General features: G+C 38.8%; 1 protein-coding gene across 1 annotated transcript in view; it reads left to right on the top strand.

The window, feature by feature from the left end:
* The first annotated feature begins 1504 nt into the window (after nt 1–1504).
* Nucleotides 1505–17277, top strand: part of LANCL1 (LanC like glutathione S-transferase 1) — a 49892-nt gene continuing 34119 nt past the window's right edge. The window contains exons 1-3 of the mRNA XM_068967911.1: nt 1505–1594; nt 1803–1899; nt 5494–5611. Coding sequence (XP_068824012.1) covers nt 1819–1899; nt 5494–5611 — 199 coding nt within the window. The 5' untranslated portion in view covers nt 1505–1594; nt 1803–1818. The remainder of the gene's footprint in view (nt 1595–1802; nt 1900–5493; nt 5612–17277) is intronic.

The following is a 17277-nucleotide window of genomic DNA, read 5'->3' as shown; positions in this document are numbered from 1 at the left end:
CTTTTGCAACCCCATGGACTGGGGCTCACGAGGCTCCTCTGTCCATGGGATTTCCCAGGCATGAATACTGGTGGGTTGCCATTTCCTTCTCCAGGGGACTCTTCCTGACCCAGAGATAGATTCCTAGTCTCCTGCATTGGCAGGTGGATTCTTTACCACTGAGCCACCTGGACAGCCCAACTCCTCTAGTAGTCATGAGTATACATAAATATCACTCTGATTTTAATTGCTCAAAGACCGTGAACAGGATAAACTGATAGTAAGCCTTAAATAATTAAAGAAAAACAATTGAAAATGGCTCTCACTCCATTTCTTTCCTCTTACGAGTTGCTCCTCCACATACCTATTATAATAAGAGTTCCAATTTAAGATTCACTGAGTGCTTCTACTAAAGTTTCATGAATTTGATGAAGGAGCTAGCAAGTGTCCTAGTAGGGCAGTGGTTCAAAAGAACAAAGTGAGCCAGAGCAAGGGCAGAAGGAGACTTTGGGATGACAGCCACAGAGGAACAAGCTTAGGCCAACGTGGAGGTGAGCTGGGGATTGAGCTTCCACAAGAGGTTTAGGGCTAGGGACCTTCACTGAAACATGAGGAAGGAAAGAGAAGAGAAATGACTATTTTTGATCATTTAACTGAAATTCAAAATTCTCTGAGCAACAGAATGGGCCTAATGTGTACCAGGTGGGATTTAAATTTAAATGAAAGCAAAATTTTTCAAATACTAGAGACTGTTAAATATTGAAATTGTATGTTATGAATTGAATGTTACGTCTTGATCTACCGGACATTGTTATCTTTTTATAGGGCTTGGGTATACAGTATTATGATCTAATTTAAACTAAAGGAGCAGATTAAAGTTCTTAAGAGCTGTGATTTGTGCTTTCATGTTATTTTCCTTGAAGTTTTAGCAGCTGCCATGTGACACCTAGCCATTGGCCACTCACATTGACTGAGTGCCTTTGAGGTTAAATTATCATAAATTATCTCCAAAGATCTTTGTCACTAAGAGTGATGATGGTGTTTAATTATATTTTTTGTTTGTTTAAGGGAAAAAAAAAAAAAAAACGCTTGGCAAATCTCTGGAGAGACATAATCCTCCTCAATTTTATTCAGTCCTTCAGTCCTAGCAGTAGGACTATGAATGTGTTCAGAACTCAAAGTTTTCTTCTCCAAATTAAAAATATTTTAAAAATCGAATTCTTGCGAATCATCTGGACTTGAATTAGTTTACTTGATTTTTTTTTTTTAATTTAAAGGAGAATAAAAGTAGGAAACATTGCCCACTGTTGCACATTACTCTAAGATATGTTCCCTCTCCAGCTCTCCGGGAATTAAATCACCTGTCCCACCCTTTAACACTTCTGTCTCTTTAACAAACTGAAAATGAGAAGGGGGCGGGCCTCCGGGGTGGCGAAGGCTCTGATTGGTCCAGCTGGCAGGAAGTGGGCAGTGAAAGCGTCTCTTCAGTTTTTGTCCGGAGGCAGCGGGGTGAGTGGCCAGAGGCCGTGTGTACAGGGCTTTGGGATCTTGGACGGGCAGTTGCTTGAAATCACAAGTGTGAACGTGGGGTGCAAAACGGACTCCCTTCGTCGCGGTGGGTTAGCAGCCCTGGCAGCCCTTTTGCGGAGGTGCCACACCCTGACGGCTGGGCCGCGGGGGGCCAGGGGTCCACTCGAACCGCCAGGACCGCTCAGTGGCCGAGGGACTGGAAGGAAGGTGTTCCCCGGGCGCTGGCCTCCGCCTTCGCAACGCGGCCTTGGCCCGTATCTCAACGTAGATTCTCTTTTTCCCCTGTTCTGCAGGCTCGTTTCTGGCATCATGGCGCAGAGGGCCTTCCCGAATCCTTATGCTGATTATAACAAATCCCTGGCCGAAGGCTACTTTGATTCTGCTGGGAGGGTGAGTTTGGGAAATACCTGCCTCCATCCCTACCTCCAAACCCCAGTGTTTGGAAAGGAGTTCGATTTTGCATGAAAGAAAGGGATGACTATCCCTTTTTTAAAAATACATAATTTCAGTATAAACATATAAAGTACTTTAAATATATAAAGTACATATGAAAATAGTTTGAGCTCTAACATGTTGAACTTATATAAGAAGTTGTTGATAATATTTGTAGTAGAAATCGATCATTGAAATAACTTCAGTCATTGATATTTAAATTATAAAAATTGGCAGCTCTGCAATTTACTGTGTAATCTTGCCTTTTTTTTTTTTTTTAATCATTTTTGGTTTGTTTTTTAAGAGAGGTGAGAAATCCTGCTGGCTTTTCACATGCGCAGTGTTACTGTTTTATGATTGAACAGGAGTACCGACAAGATAAGGACGAGAGTAAACCAGAGTGCAATGAAGACATCTTTAAACTGCAGCTAGCTGCTAAGAGAGGTTTGGGACATAGGCCTGAAATCTTTGTCCCATTTCCACTCAACCCCACAACTGGAAAATAAATAAATGAATGAATACATGAAAATGGTCAGTTAAACTGATGGGCACCTCACAAGTCACTGTGAGGTTACAAGAGAACCTGGGCTTGAGATTCCAGAGGCCTGTGTTTTCTCATGTCTGTGAACATAGTTGTTAAGAGGGTATACACCTAGTGGAGAAGTCTTAAAGTGTTAAGTGGGAAGAGTGATCTCTTTAAATGTGCACACATTTTCAAATTTTACCAGCTAATTTCTTCTAGGCTCATCAGCCATACAAAAAGCATTTTGCTTGTGATTGAAGGGCTTTAGAGAGTCCATATCTGCCAAGTGAACTTTCAGTAATTCTGTTGATTCTTTCCTTAAAACACTTAACATTGTAGTTTAACTTGAGTAGTGCAAGTAGGAGGAATGAGAGAGATGGCAGAGAGTTGTAAGATAGAAGGCTGCCTTAAGTGTATATGGAGCTGGAATTAATATGATTCTTTTAAGACCAGAATTGAACTGCCAAAACAAAGCTTCTAATCATTACCTTGAAGCCAGATGGCTTCCTTTTGGCTTTTTGGACCTGTGTTCTGTCTAGCTCTGCAGATCTTGAAGCTGAAGCATTTGTCTTGTCTTGTCTTTTTGGAGGAAGATCTGCAGCTTCATGTTTCTTGGCAAAGAGAACAGTTGAGTATAGATCCTAATGACAGAAGCCTTCAATGGAACGTAGCTCGTTGTTTAGGATGTTTACAAAGTAAATGCTAATTACAAATTTAAGTCTGTATCTAAGGGAGAAAAATAACAATACTCATAAATTTGAACTCTGGCCCCAAAATAATAGTGTAATTTATTGCTTGACACATAGTTTTTGGACAATCCTCCTCCCACTTCTAGAATTGTTTAATGTTGAACACTAAGGAACAGACTCTGGAGATCTGTCCTCCTTTAACTTGTTAATGCAAATATTTCAATAAGAAACTGCTCTGTTTTCTGGCATCTTTTGAAAAAGGGCTTTTAGAAACTTTTCATATTATTGCTAGGTTTGAATAATTTTTTGGTCTGCCACAAGCAATCAATATTCTTAGGCAGGTCGCTTTTACTAAATGCAATTATGTGCCAAATAGAAGGTAATGTCCTTTCTTGAGGCTGAGGCATTCTCATTATTCTCGGTCACTTACAGTAAGGTCAGGTAAGATGATAAATTATCCATGATCTACGAACAGAATATGACATGTTCTTATGTAGATGCACTCTTCTATCTAGTTAAGATTTATAGGCCTTTTGTATTAATACTGAAGTATATTTTATCTTACTAAATGTATTTTTAAGGCTTGTTGAAATCTTAACGTCTTGGCAGACATTGTTAAATGATGAGTGTGTGTCTGTCAAACAATGTGGTTTCTTCTTCAGAGTGTGAAATAGGGGATCATAGTGATGCTTTAGAATAAATAACCCAGATATGGTTGATCATCTGATTTGCCTTATCAGAGATACTCTTCAAAGTATCAGTCTTTTTAAAAATTTAATGTCTTTTATTACCACTAATAATTCTGATACTGCCTTTCCTACATTTTTCTTTCCTATATTTTTTTCCTACTGCCTTCCTACATTTTTTTAAAATGCCCTTTTGAAAAAAAATGAGGCTATGATGCTTTCAGGTCATTGTTATATATGTTTTTACCGTCCTTATGTAATGAAATGTTTGTACTTTTGTAATGTTCCCCAACATTATTTCACTGTTTTGTGAAATCCAAGTCTGAGAATCAGGGCAGATTACTAAAAATAGAGGTATATATTAAAGTTACCTTTTAAGACACTTCATGATTCAATGTATCCAGAACTTTCTAAATATTTTTCAGTTATTAGAACAATTAACATAATTTTTTGGTAAACCTCACCATTTGCCCTTCATCTATGGTCTTTTATATGGATATCACCAACCTCACAGCCCAGTCTTAGTTTGTTTTCAGTCTGTATCCAAAATATTTGTATAGATCATTGGATTGCTTAAAATAGTAAAAATGTCAGCATTTAAATCCCTGAATGCAAAGTGTATGAGACCCACAATCTCATTTGATCCTCAGTGTACCTTTGACATTGGTGAGTCAGGTGTTATTATCCTGACTTTACAAGGCAGCTGAAGCATAAAGAAGTTACAGGTTGAGTGTGATCACTCAGCTAATAGCAGACAAGGATGTGGCCTGGCTCATTCATTGAGCGATATTTGTGAGGCCCGTAGCCTGCAAGGCACTGTGCTGGGCATGGGTTTTTGTGTCTTGATCCAATGTTCTTTCCACTCTGCTGAAGGCTCCTAATATCTGTGAATTTATTTAGCTTTTCTTATGCTACTTCTACAGTTTTTTTTTAATGTTGATACATTTTTTTCTAAATGGATTATTTAATAAATATTTATCATCATTTTTAAACAACAGAAAGTGAAAGTGAAGTCACTCAGTCGTGTCCGACTCTTTGTGACCCCATGGACTGTAGCCTACCAGGCTCCTCCCTCCATGGGATTCTCCAGGCAAGAGTACTGGAGTGGGTTGCCGTTTTCCTTCTCCAGGGGATCTTCCCGACCCAAGGATCGAACCCGGGTCGCCCGCATTCCAGGCAGATGCTTTAAACAACAGAAGCAATTAGTATTTCTTTTGGGAATTAACATTGCATCTGAATACTATAAATCCAATTGCTTGAAAACAGCAAATATCTTCTGTTTTATGCTTAGTTTAATAAAATGGTTTTTATTATAAAAAGAAATACTGACTTAAATAATAGATGATTCCTAGTAAATGGAAATTACTGTGATCCTGTTTAACACTGGCAGTCTAATATTTAATTAAAATTTTTATGTAAAACATTTAAGTTATATCAAAAATATTTCCTCACTTGAGTAAGAAAATACAGTAGTACTTTTACATTTTGTTAATTCATCCTTGTTGTTTAAGAATAAAATAATTGTCCTGTTCTCTCAGGCAAAAAACTGCAGCTTGAAAGGAAATGAAGTAGCCTCCTATTTCTAACAGCCTATAGCCTAGGACACCAAGTGGCATATATTTTTTGATACTTGTTTTCCCTTTACTTTCTACAGCTGACTCCTGAGTTTTCACAACGCTTGAACAATAAGATTCGAGAGCTTCTTCAGCAAATGGAGAGAGGCCTGAAGTCAGCAGACCCTCGGGATAGCACTGTTTACACTGGCTGGGCAGGTATGAAGTGCTGACTGGGAGCTGGCACAAGCATAGGAGAGGAGAGCTGCCTGGCTGGATGGTACACCCTTAAGTGCTTCCTGCATCTGCATAGAAGTAATTGCTTCTGGGGAGAATGCTGTGCTCTCAGCCTAACCTGGTATCTTCTGGATCTTTAACAGTGTCCAGAATTTAGAGCAGAGTAAGCATATTCCTAGAATTCATGGCTGACACAAATTTGGATGGCTTTCATACTTGGGTGAAAAGTTGATGTTCAGTGTTACATAGTTAATTCAGAAACGGAATTTCACTGAGAAGAGTTGGGAAGATTCCCAAAATGCAGTGCATGAAACAGGAGAATTTACCCATGAGAAATAAAACATGTCCAAAATTGTCTTTTTTTTTTTTTTTTTTAAGTTACCATGTAACAGGTGTCCATATAGGAACTCGGGGTAGAGTATAGATTCCATGAACTAACCCTCCAATGTAGTCATTGCTCATTGATGTACATTCTCTGTGTTGCTGGTCATTGAGAGGCTGAGAAAGTTTGGGAGGAAACTGTACATAGATGTCAAAAAAGTAAGAAAGAGGGAAACCAAAGAAGGAAAGTTGAACTGCAGCTAGCTTACAAATGCAGAGAGCAGGAAGACAGCTTTCTAATCTTGAAGGAAACACAGCTTGGAGACTTAGTGTTTCCCAGTTATTCTGAAAAGCAGATAAGGAGGAATAGGTTTTTAGCTTAAGGAGTTTGGATTTTATTTTAAGGCAATGGGGCTTATCATAAAAATGCAGGTTCTTAGGCCTCACGGCAAGATTCTGCTTCAGTAGTCTTGAGCAGGACCCAGGAATCTGCAGTTTACAAGCCTCCATGGTCCTGATGCAAATGGTGATGGTCTTTCTAAAAGCATACGTTGAGAGCTTTTCTAGGAGAGGAATTTACTGTTAATAATAGCAGTCTCTTAGTAATCCTCTCTTATGGCAAGTGATTCTGTTCCTTCTCCTGAGTATGGGAAGGCGGAAAAAAATCAATAAAATTTTAATCTCTCGGGGACATTTAAGGTCAGTATTTTATAAAACAAAAGGAGTGGTCTAGATAGTGTTATTGTTAGTTGCTCAGTTGTGTCTGACTCTTTGAGACCCCACAGACTGTAGCCTGCCAGGCTCCGCTGTCCTTGGGATTTTCTAGGCAAGAATACTGGAGGGATTGCCATTCCCTTCTCCAGGATCTTCCCAAACCAGAGGTCGAACCCCGGTCTCCTGCATTGCAGGCAGATTCTTTACTATCTGAGCTACATGTGGACCCTCCCTTTTATAGTATAATGTTATAATTTTTGTGGATTTAGAAGCTTAACACAAAAAATGTTAAGATGAGAATAAAATGAAAGTGTTTTGTTTCAAGAGAGACATTATAGCAACAGCTGTCGTTTATTGATTAGCTATACTGTGTTCCAGGTGTGCAGTCATTGGTAAATGAATCTTATTGATTAGTATTACTCTTCTTTATTTAAAACTATGAGGATTTGAACAGAACAGGACAACTGAGACAGATGGCTGGATTTCATTCCATAACTGATTGTTAAAAGAATGAGATAAATCTGTAACTCACCTTCAGGTGAGCTTATATTATATATCATAAGGTACCTTACTTTAGGAACAAAAGAAGTGATTGATTTCAAGTTTGAATTGATCGTTTGACAACATAAGGATAATCTTCACTATTGGCAGAGCTGGTTGAGAATCAAAGTTAAAATTTCCTTGGAAATAGAAAAAGGAAAAAAGTTACTCCAAAGTAGAATGCAAGTTTGTTTAAAATTTTTCTGGCAATATCGAGTTTTTGGCATCATTTTATTTGAATTGCCTGTGTCTTTCAACTCTTTTATCCTTCAGTATCTATGATATTGCTGTCCCCTGAAAGCAGGGGCAAATTGGCATAGTAAGCAGTTAAGGATTTCTTCAGTTGCTGGTTATTTTATGATATAGCATAAAGTTTTCTAGATAAATTTGATAATGGCTTTCAAGGCAAGGTTCCTAATGCCTCCTGATCAAGCACTGTTATAAAACCGTTGTTTCCACATAGAATGGATTGTCTCCTCCAGTGTTTTCCTAAGTAAAATGCTTTCCTATGCAAATGTTCCATCTGAACAAAAAATTTGTTGGGGAGAAACTAAAGCTGATTCAACCACAGAATATCGTAATATCATATTATGTCTTATCAAGTATCATCTATTCATAACTGCAATTTTATTAGCAAAAATACATTCATGACCATCTTAACACAATAAAAACACTTTGTGTTCTGTCTCAAAGCAGTGTTTACATAATAATGAGTGGCTTTGTATGTTACTTTTGTGCCTCATTATCTTTCAAAAAGTAACTCTTTTGAGGAAAAGAGAATTATATATTTTTAACTTTGTTCACCAAATTTAGGGTCATATTTCTATTTATTTGCAAATATTATTTTTTGCTCTTGTTATTAATTTTTCCAAAATAACATTCCTTTGGGAAACACTAATAGAAATTTTTTAAAACTTTATTTCCTTCTTTAGCATTCACATCTATTAAATATTTATTATCATATACAGTGAAACTCTTTTAATATAATATGTAGTTTATTTGAGAAACTATGATTGTAATATGATTGCTACAATTAGAACCTTAAATTTCTATCTTATTTTGTTAAGCTTCATTCCCCAGAAGAAATACGGTCTAATTTCTGTGCTGATTTGGATAGGATTGTTTTTGGAATAGGATTGGGTTCAGTTTCATATACCCAAAATAATCAAAATTACAGTGAATCAAACATGATAAAAATTTTTTTTTACTCTGATGTAAAAGAAGAGTCATTGCTTTGCTGACAAAGGTCTGTATAGTCAAAGCTATGGTTTTTCCAGTAGTCAAGTGTGGATGTGAGAGTTGCACTGTAAAGAAAGCTGAGTGCCAAAGAATTGATGCTTTTGAGCTGTGATGCTGGAGAAGACTCTTGAGAGTCCCTTGAACAGCAAGTAGATCAAACCAATCAATCCTAAAGGAAATCAACCCTGAATATTCATTGAAAGGACTGATGCTGAAGCTCCAATACTTTGGCCACCTAATACGAAGAGCCAACTCATTGGAAAAGACCCTGATTCTGGGAAAGATGGAGGGCAAGAGGAGAAGAGGGAAGCAAAGGTTGAGATGGTTAGATAGCATCACTGACTCAATGGACATGAGTTTGAGCAAACTCAGGAAGATAGTGAAGGACAGGGAAGCCTGGCATGCTGCAGTCTATGGGGTAGCAGAGTCAGACACAACTTAACAACTGAACAAAACAAAACAGATATAAAAGAAAGCCAGAGGGAGGTGGTCCAGAGGTACGGTGATGGCCTCAGGATGTCAAAAGGAACCCAGGCTCATTTCTTTCTCCATCGTCCCTCAGCCAGTCCTTTGGCATGGCCCTTTTCTGGATTTCAGAGAGTCAGACATCACTTAGCGACTCAGCAATAGCTACATCCCTCAGCACTAGCTTCTCTCCCTTGACCAAATAGCAACTGAATATCCAGCCATTATATTGGCTTTTCAAGGCTGCAGGGAGGAAAAAGGCAAAGAAAAAAATGCATTTCTTTCCTTTAAAATAAGACTTCCAGGAAGTCCTACGCAGCATTTCAATTCTACATTCTTTGCATTGGGTAGAACATAGTCACATGGTCATACCCCTTAACAAGGAAGGATGGTGAATGTAGTCTAAACTGGGGTCTGTTACTGAAGGAAAGAGGAACGTGGATTTAGGGTAAGACCTAGCAATCTCTGCTATAAGTTCTATACAGCATGAAAAAGGATCCTTTTTTGTTCCTATGTTTGCACAAGGCATGTAGACAGTAAGCCACAATATTTCTATCTGCAAAAGGCTCTCTAACCTGGCTCTCTTAATTTGGGAGAATTTTTATAAGGATAAATTTATCATTAACATGAGTTTGAGTAAGCTCTGAGGGTTGGCAATGGACAGGGAAGCCTGGCATGCTGCAGTCCATGGGGTCACAAAGAGTCCGACTCTTTTCTCAGACTGAACTTCTGAACTGAACTGAACTGAACTGATAAATGTTTGAAATAGGCTAAGCAATATTTTGCCTACTGTATTTCTAGGGAGATTAATATTTTAATTTTGATTGAAAATTTCTTACTCACTTTTAAGTTCCTTAATTTCTATAAGTAATAGTCTTTTCATAAAGCCTGCCATAGAAAGTATTCTAGAAATGCCAAGTCATAAATTGTGTTTCTAGAGCCAGTGTAACTTAAACTTAGAAATGGGTCTACAGCAGGTTATAAACACTGTGAAACATTAGTGGTTTCTCAGCCTGAGTAGACAGCTCTCTGCCTCCCCTTTCCGCTTCCTCTCAAAGTCTCACTGGCTGTCACAGGGTTATAAAGTCCTTAATTTGTTTGTAACATTTATCAATCCACAGTACACCCTGTAGTCATGTATCTCTGTTTCTGGCTTATGACTCCAAAGAAAACCACAGGGCTAGGCTGCCCAGCTTCATGATACTTCATTCATGGTATGCCTAGATTTGTCTCAGTTGTTCAGCTTGATCTTGAAAGAGTTTCAGTGAAGGGAAAAAGCACCCATATGTTTTTAATGTTACATATGAACTTAAAACTGAAAAACGGGATTCACATCATTTTTTAATTTTCCAACAAAAATTGAGACTAATAGTGATAGGTTACTTTTCTGCTAGAGTACCTCTGTGTATTGTATGTGCTTTAGAAAACACGATACTGCTTTACTGGTAAGGGTGACATAGACAAGTTTAAATTGACACTCAAAGAAGCAGATCATTGCTTTAGAAAGTATTTAACATAGACTTTACAAACTATTTTACAACTAAAATTATCTTGACTTTCATTTTTAAATAAAAGCAGAGGATATAATATGGTGATGAGAGTGATTAACATGAAGTTTTAATAGGATTCAGATATCATCTCTGAAGCCTTTATTTATACCTGTGGGTTGTCATAGTGCAGTTTTACAAGCTGTATTCTTTGGTGTTTATCTTTTTTTATATACCACAGAGAGGTAATATGCTTTGATCCTTAAGTAGGAAAGAAAGAATAATTTTAAAATCCCATAACTATCTCTTATTGGCAAATGAAGCAATTTTTACCACAAATCCCTCTGGTCTCTTTTGCTTATTCAGGAATGAAGTGTTGTGAATAATCAGGTTTTTCAGTCAGTAATTGAGAGTTAACACATTATTACTATACATTAATGTTCAAAACACAATTCAATACTTTAATAATAAAACACATTGATTGAATGAATTTTGGCTCCTAAAGGAATGAGGATCATCAGTATGCAATTTCATGATTATCTGAGTGTGGAAAGATAAGAGGAAAAATTACAATTTGACTCTTGTTAATAAAATGCTAATAGGATTTACATTTGAATGACAGGAGCTAGTGTGTGTGTGTGCATGTATGCCAGTCACTAATGTTATATGCCAGGCTCCACGCAAGTGCTTTGCATTAAATAACGCATCTACATCTCTAAACAACTCCATGGCATGCATCCTATTCATACCCTGATTTTGAGGATGAGGAAACTGAATCAAAGCTAGGCTGAGTACCTTGTTCAAGGCTACACAGCTAGTTAGTGACAAAAACCCTGCTCTTTAGTCCCTGAGAATGTGTGTGTGTGTGTGGCGGTGGGGGGGTGGGGGGATGGTTGAAGTTTACTCTCCACTCCTACATTTGGGTTTACTCCATACATTTGATAGGTAAAAAAGTGAAGAAGACCAACACATAAGCTATGAGATGAAGTAATGTGAACCATACCAACTTTTTAGAAATGGCTAATGACTAGTCAATTATAAGTGTTTTAGAAAAAATCAGAGTAAGCCCTGCAAAAACATGACAAGAATTTGGAAAGATTGAGGGAATCATGGCTTGTTAGAAAGGCAAGAATAACTACTATTAAAATGTCTGCAGGAAAACGTTATTTGAGACTGGACATAGAGTAAAAAACCCTAGAAAGATTTTATGGGCATTTGCAGCTAGAAAAGTGTAATCTTCGGCTTTGTTCCTTAGAGCGTTCTTCCCCTTTCTAATCCTAAATTAATATATTCAGAGCATGGCTTCAGGATAGAAAATTAACTGGGCCAAAACAGAAGCTTTTCCTTATAATTGCTTGTGTTTGAAAAGGCTTGTTGAGGATCCTCTTGTGTAAAACATTACCCATAGTCTGAAAGCAATCAGTAGCTCTTGCAACTGTTAATAAGCGATGTTTGAAATGAACAGCCTCAGTTCTTTTCACTGAAATCCTCCTCTGTAAAATCGAATACACTGAAGTGTAGTGCATCATGATATTGATGTATGACATACACCAGCAGTAAGCATTGAGTTGTTCATTTTTAGCTTTATTCCTTTCCTGGTAGAGTTTCAAGAGTTCTTTGCTATATACACTCCCAGCTTGGGAGGCGAGGGAAGCCATTTAGATCTTTAGGTGCCCCGTTAAGAACCTTTCAGTGTGCCCATGCACACAGCAGACAGTATAGAAAAATAGCGGGCATGGAAACCCCTTAAGATCAAATCTGAAGTCCAGCTATTAAATGATGGTAGGTGATGCCCCTGCCAGCGACTGAACCCATGCCCCCTGCAGTGGAATCATGGGATCCTAACCACTGGACCGCCAGGAAATTCCTATGCTAGTAAATGTACTTAATCACAAATTGAGATTGTTTTCAAAGGTTTTTTTTCAGAGATAACTCCAGATCAAAGACCCAGCAAGGGTTAACCTATTTCTGTTCGGTAGCTTGTTTTTTGAACTATCCTGAAGCAGTAACAGAAGACAAGGTATCAATAACTTTTAAGTAAATTATGGTTAAATGAGGTAAGTTAAAATTCATCTAATAACTTGCTCGCATTTAAAAAATGAATAGGGACTTCCTTGACAGTGGGCTTCCCATGTGTCTCAGTGGTGAAGAATCTACCAGCAACTGCAGGAGATGCAGGAGACATGGGTTCAGTCCCTGGGTCAGGACGATCCCCTGGAGAGGGAAATGGCAACCCTCTGCAGTATTCTTGCCTGGGAAACCCCATGGACAGGGGAACCTGGTGGGCTACAGTCCATAGGGTCCCAAAGAGTCATACAGGACTGAGCATGTACACACACAGGTGGTGTCCAGGGATCTGTGGGACTCACCAGAGGACATGACTCTCCCTGCCATCTGGGTTCTGCTCCAAGTAGATTTTTTCTAGGAGGGAGAAGATTGTAAAGTGCTTTATAAAATGGAAAACATGAAGCACTGGTGAGGTACTGTTATTATAAAGGATTAAGTGAGCAGATGAAGTTTTCTCATGTTAGAAATTAGCATTTAGTAGGAAAGATTGCTTCCCTTGCAGATAACCAAGTAAGAAAAGTAAACCCAAGGGATGGCTGATCTCAACTAGTGTCTTAAAGAGGGAATGAGGAAAAGTGCTAGCCCTCATTTAATTTCATTTTTTCCCACTCTTAACTATGATAATTCCCAAGGGAAATAATGATCGACTCACACTCAAAAAATACACACAGGACTCTAGCAGCTTTAGTTCTAAAAGACATGACCCAATCTTCTATACTGACTCGCAAAGTTAATGAGGCTAAGATTGGCATATATTTCCTCTTTTCAAGTATTAGATAACATTTTAAATAAGAGGATGTGCAGCATAATCCCTAGAGTAATATTAACTCACGCTCTAAATGCAAGTTATTAAAGTGTTTCAAGATGCTGTTCCTCTGATCTGCCAAATTTATAGCCTCTGAGCTACAGTTTTAGCATGTGGGTCTTAGTTTCTGCTGATGCCAGATATTTGAAAGAAATTGCTCTGGCCAGGTGTCTTTTCTTTGCAATTTGATATTCTTCTAACTAGCTCTTCATCAGAGCCAGCATTTCAGTGTCTAATTTGAGCCTTGACCAAGTGTCCTTCACCATCATGAGAGGCATCTGTGCCTCCCACCCAGCACTGTTAGGACAAATGGAAGGAATCAGTGGCGTGGATCTCCACTGGGTCTGTGAGGGCCCTTCACAGTGATCACTAGATAGATGAATGCACCATGAATGTTGCCTGCTTTCTTTTTGCCTACAGTTTATTAGGTGCTGATGTCATTGTGCTGTCAGCAATCTTATTAATAAATGGCTGACACACAGGCTTGAAACAGCTGTAGGGTTTAGATATCACCAGTGTGCTTGAGTGAAGCACAGAGTAGGATGTAAGTGTTTGTAGGTAGATCAGAAGAACTGACAGCAGGTAAAGAAAGAGACATATCTAAGCATTTGATTTTTATCCACAATACCAGGTGGCATGTCTTGTCAATTTCATTCCATTAACTTTAGCGGTTAACACAATGCCAGGGTCATAGTTGGTGCTTAATAAATGTTGAATGAATGAATGGGTGAGTGAAAGGGAAATAACCTGTCTTTTACTACTCTAGCTACCATCTGTGCAAACTAAAAACAATAACAAAACTAGGCAGAATGGGGAAAGAGTGAGAATCCAACTCATTTCATGTCTCAAGGATGTAAAAGAGTTAATCACATCCCATTCCCTTCAACCTCTGATGCAATTGAGAAGTGAACTCAGCAATGAGACAGGGCTCATACATAATATTTACTTTATACTTGGCAGAGTTGGATAAAAAGCATATCGTTTAGACCTGGACATAAAGTGGGCTTCCTCCTTCTTGCCCCCAATTTAAACTTACCTGCTCTCATGTGCATGCATGCTCAGTTGTGTCCAATTCTTTGCGACCCAATGGACTGTAGCCCACCTAGCTCCTCTGACCAAGGGATTCTCCAGGCAAGAATACTGGAGTGTGTGCCATTTCCTGCTCCAGAGGATCTTCCTGACCCACGGATCAAAACCCAAGTCACCTGCATCTCCTGCATTGTCACGTGGATTCTTTGCCACCATGCCAACTGAGAACTCCCTAGACTTAAAGAGCCTCTGGACAGCCAAAGAGTGGATAACAACATGAAAACAGGATTGAGGAGAAGAAAGACGTCCTGATGCGGGGAAGATTTTGCTAACCCTCCTCAGAGGAGCCAGTGAGAGAGGAGAGAGGCAGGAGATAGGAGGAGGAAGAAGAATATGGTTGCCTCTGTATTTTCTGTCCCTTTAGATCAGGCATCAGTGATGAGACAAAGAAACTCATTCAGCACTCAGAATCACAGACTAATGGGGTTTGGGCATTTATTGAGTAGTTACTGGGTGCTGGAGACTGTTGTACTGATCAGAATGATTTACAATAGCTATGGAGTAGCTGGGCTTCCCAGATGGTGCTAGTGTTAAAGAACCTGCCTGCCAATGCAGGAGATGTAAGAGACACAGGTTCGATCCCTGAGTCTGGAAGATCCCCTGGAGGAGGCATAGCAACCCACTCTAGTATTCTTACATGGAGAATCCCATGGACAGAGGAACCTGGCAGGCTATAGTCCATGGGGTCACAAAGAGCTGGACACTACTGAAGCAACTTAGCACGTGCACACACACATATATGGAGTAGCTACTGTTATTTCCATTTAATATGTAAAAATGCTCAGGCACAGAGAGGTTTAGTAAGTGGGGTAAGATCACACAGCTAGGAAGTAGCATAGATAGGCTTCAATATCAAGCAATGATTCATGAACCTGAATTAAGTTACTCTTAATAACTATTGTGTTAAAGGATTTATCACCTATTAAGGTAGTCTAAGGCCTACTGGGTGGCTCAAACGGTAAAGAATCTTCCTGCAATGTGGGAGACCCAAATTCTATCCCCAGATCAGGATGACCCCCTGGAGAAGGGAATGGCAACCCACTCCAGTATTCTGCCTGGAGAATCCCGTGGATAGAGGAGCCTAGTGGGCTTCAGTGCATGGGGTCACTAAGAGTCGGACACAACTGAGCGACTAACATTTTCACTTTTCATGGTAGTCTGAATAACAGAATAGGAGCACTTCCTAATTTGACAGTTAGGAAGCAGTACACTGCAGGGCACTGAGGGAAGGAAGGAGGAAAGTATAATATCCCCCTTTTTAAAAATCTTAATCCCTTTTCCTGTTTAGCTCTGGAAATAGATAATGGAGAAAAGAAGACACCTCTTCAGTGTGCTCATTTGCCTTTTTTTATTTGCAATTCCACCTCTTCATTTGGGTCAATATTTTTAAATTAAGGATTTAAAGTCACAGCTAGTTTCCTCCTCAGGTTACCTGTATTAAAAGTACTGGAGTATTTGGAAAGCCGACACTACGCCCAGCTTTAACCTGAAGATAGACTGGATGTACTGGTCAGTGCAGTGTTCACATCCAGGCTTTGCGGAGAATAACTTCAGGGACTGGGAGCCCTGCACTAAAGACACTGTCATTTTGTTGAAGAAATGGAAACACACGCTCAAAACACACGCGAGGTTAAGATAATTATTAAAAATAATGCATTAGAAAATACCAGCCTGCTTAGAAAGCAGGTGATCATACTATATGGGGTTATTTAGAGAAAACTTTCATTTCTCATATTTCCATTAATTTGAATGAAAAAAAAATTGATGAGCTTTAAAAATTTCAACTAGGGAACAGTTTGTTTGAAACTTAGGGTGAAGCAACCCATCCCCCCTCCTTTAGGAAGTTCTTGTCTCGGTATCACTCAAAGCTATTAAGACCCATTCTTGGGCGTTTACTGAACATCTCCAGTGGTTGCAGCAGTATCCATAATCTGAACATGATTTTTCCCACCAGAGTATACATGAAGAAGAGTACCAGAGTATACATGAAGAAGAGTCTTCAAAAGTACCTAACCTATAAGGAAATAACTTGCAGAACTGAAGTACCATGGCAGAGGTTTTTATATCAGTATAGGCTGGTTGTAAAATAAATGGATAATGTTAAGGAATAATCTCAAATGCATAATTACAGAGAAGTGCTTTGAGAGCTTCATACATTTGTGGAGATTTTTATCATCTCCATAGCCATTTGAGATGCATCAAGGTCTTGATTGGTCAAGATGAATACGACTAATGATCCCTCAGAAATTCAAAGGCTTCCTATTAATTACCTCTCAACAGCTGGCTATATTTATAGTACTGCTGGGGATAAGTAGCTGAGTAAGGAAATTGCAGATTTAGAAGTGTCCCTAAACAATTCACCCTCCCTTGCCAGAGTTGTAGCTACAGAAGGAAACAGAATAGAAAAAAATCTGGTGCAGAGCATCTATACTGAAAGCCATGATGGATTCCTTTACAGCAAAGTTTTTATTTGTTTTTTGTCTTTCAAGTAAATTAGTTTTCAACAGTTTAAAGCCAAGAGATTCGTGGGATGATCTGTGAGCACTGCCAGACATACTGAACTTTTTATATAAAGAAAGACATCTGTCCCTAATGCAGTAATGTCCTTGAACCTTTCTGCAGTGATCAGTCTGTTTCTTTGCTGTCCATTCAGCAGCCACTAGCCATATGTTAATTACTCTAGCCATATGTTAATTACATTTCCAAGTGTTGGAAATGTGGCCAGTGTGACTGGAAAACTGAATTTTAAATTTGTTCATTTTAATTAACTGAGGTTTCTGTAGATACTTATGGTTGCAGTCTGTCATAGTGAACACTGTAGTTTTGAGACACCAGACAGATTCCACAAGTTATTAGATCAAAGTAATAGATATCTGGGTTTCTACTGGCCTCTGAGATCACAGGAGATACATAGGTTCTTT

This window comes from Capricornis sumatraensis, chromosome 3 (genome assembly GCF_032405125.1).
Source record: "Capricornis sumatraensis isolate serow.1 chromosome 3, serow.2, whole genome shotgun sequence".
Taxonomy (NCBI): domain Eukaryota; kingdom Metazoa; phylum Chordata; class Mammalia; order Artiodactyla; family Bovidae; genus Capricornis; species Capricornis sumatraensis.
The sequence above is the reverse complement of the archived record's forward strand: the minus strand, read 5'-3'. Positions and strand labels throughout refer to the sequence as shown.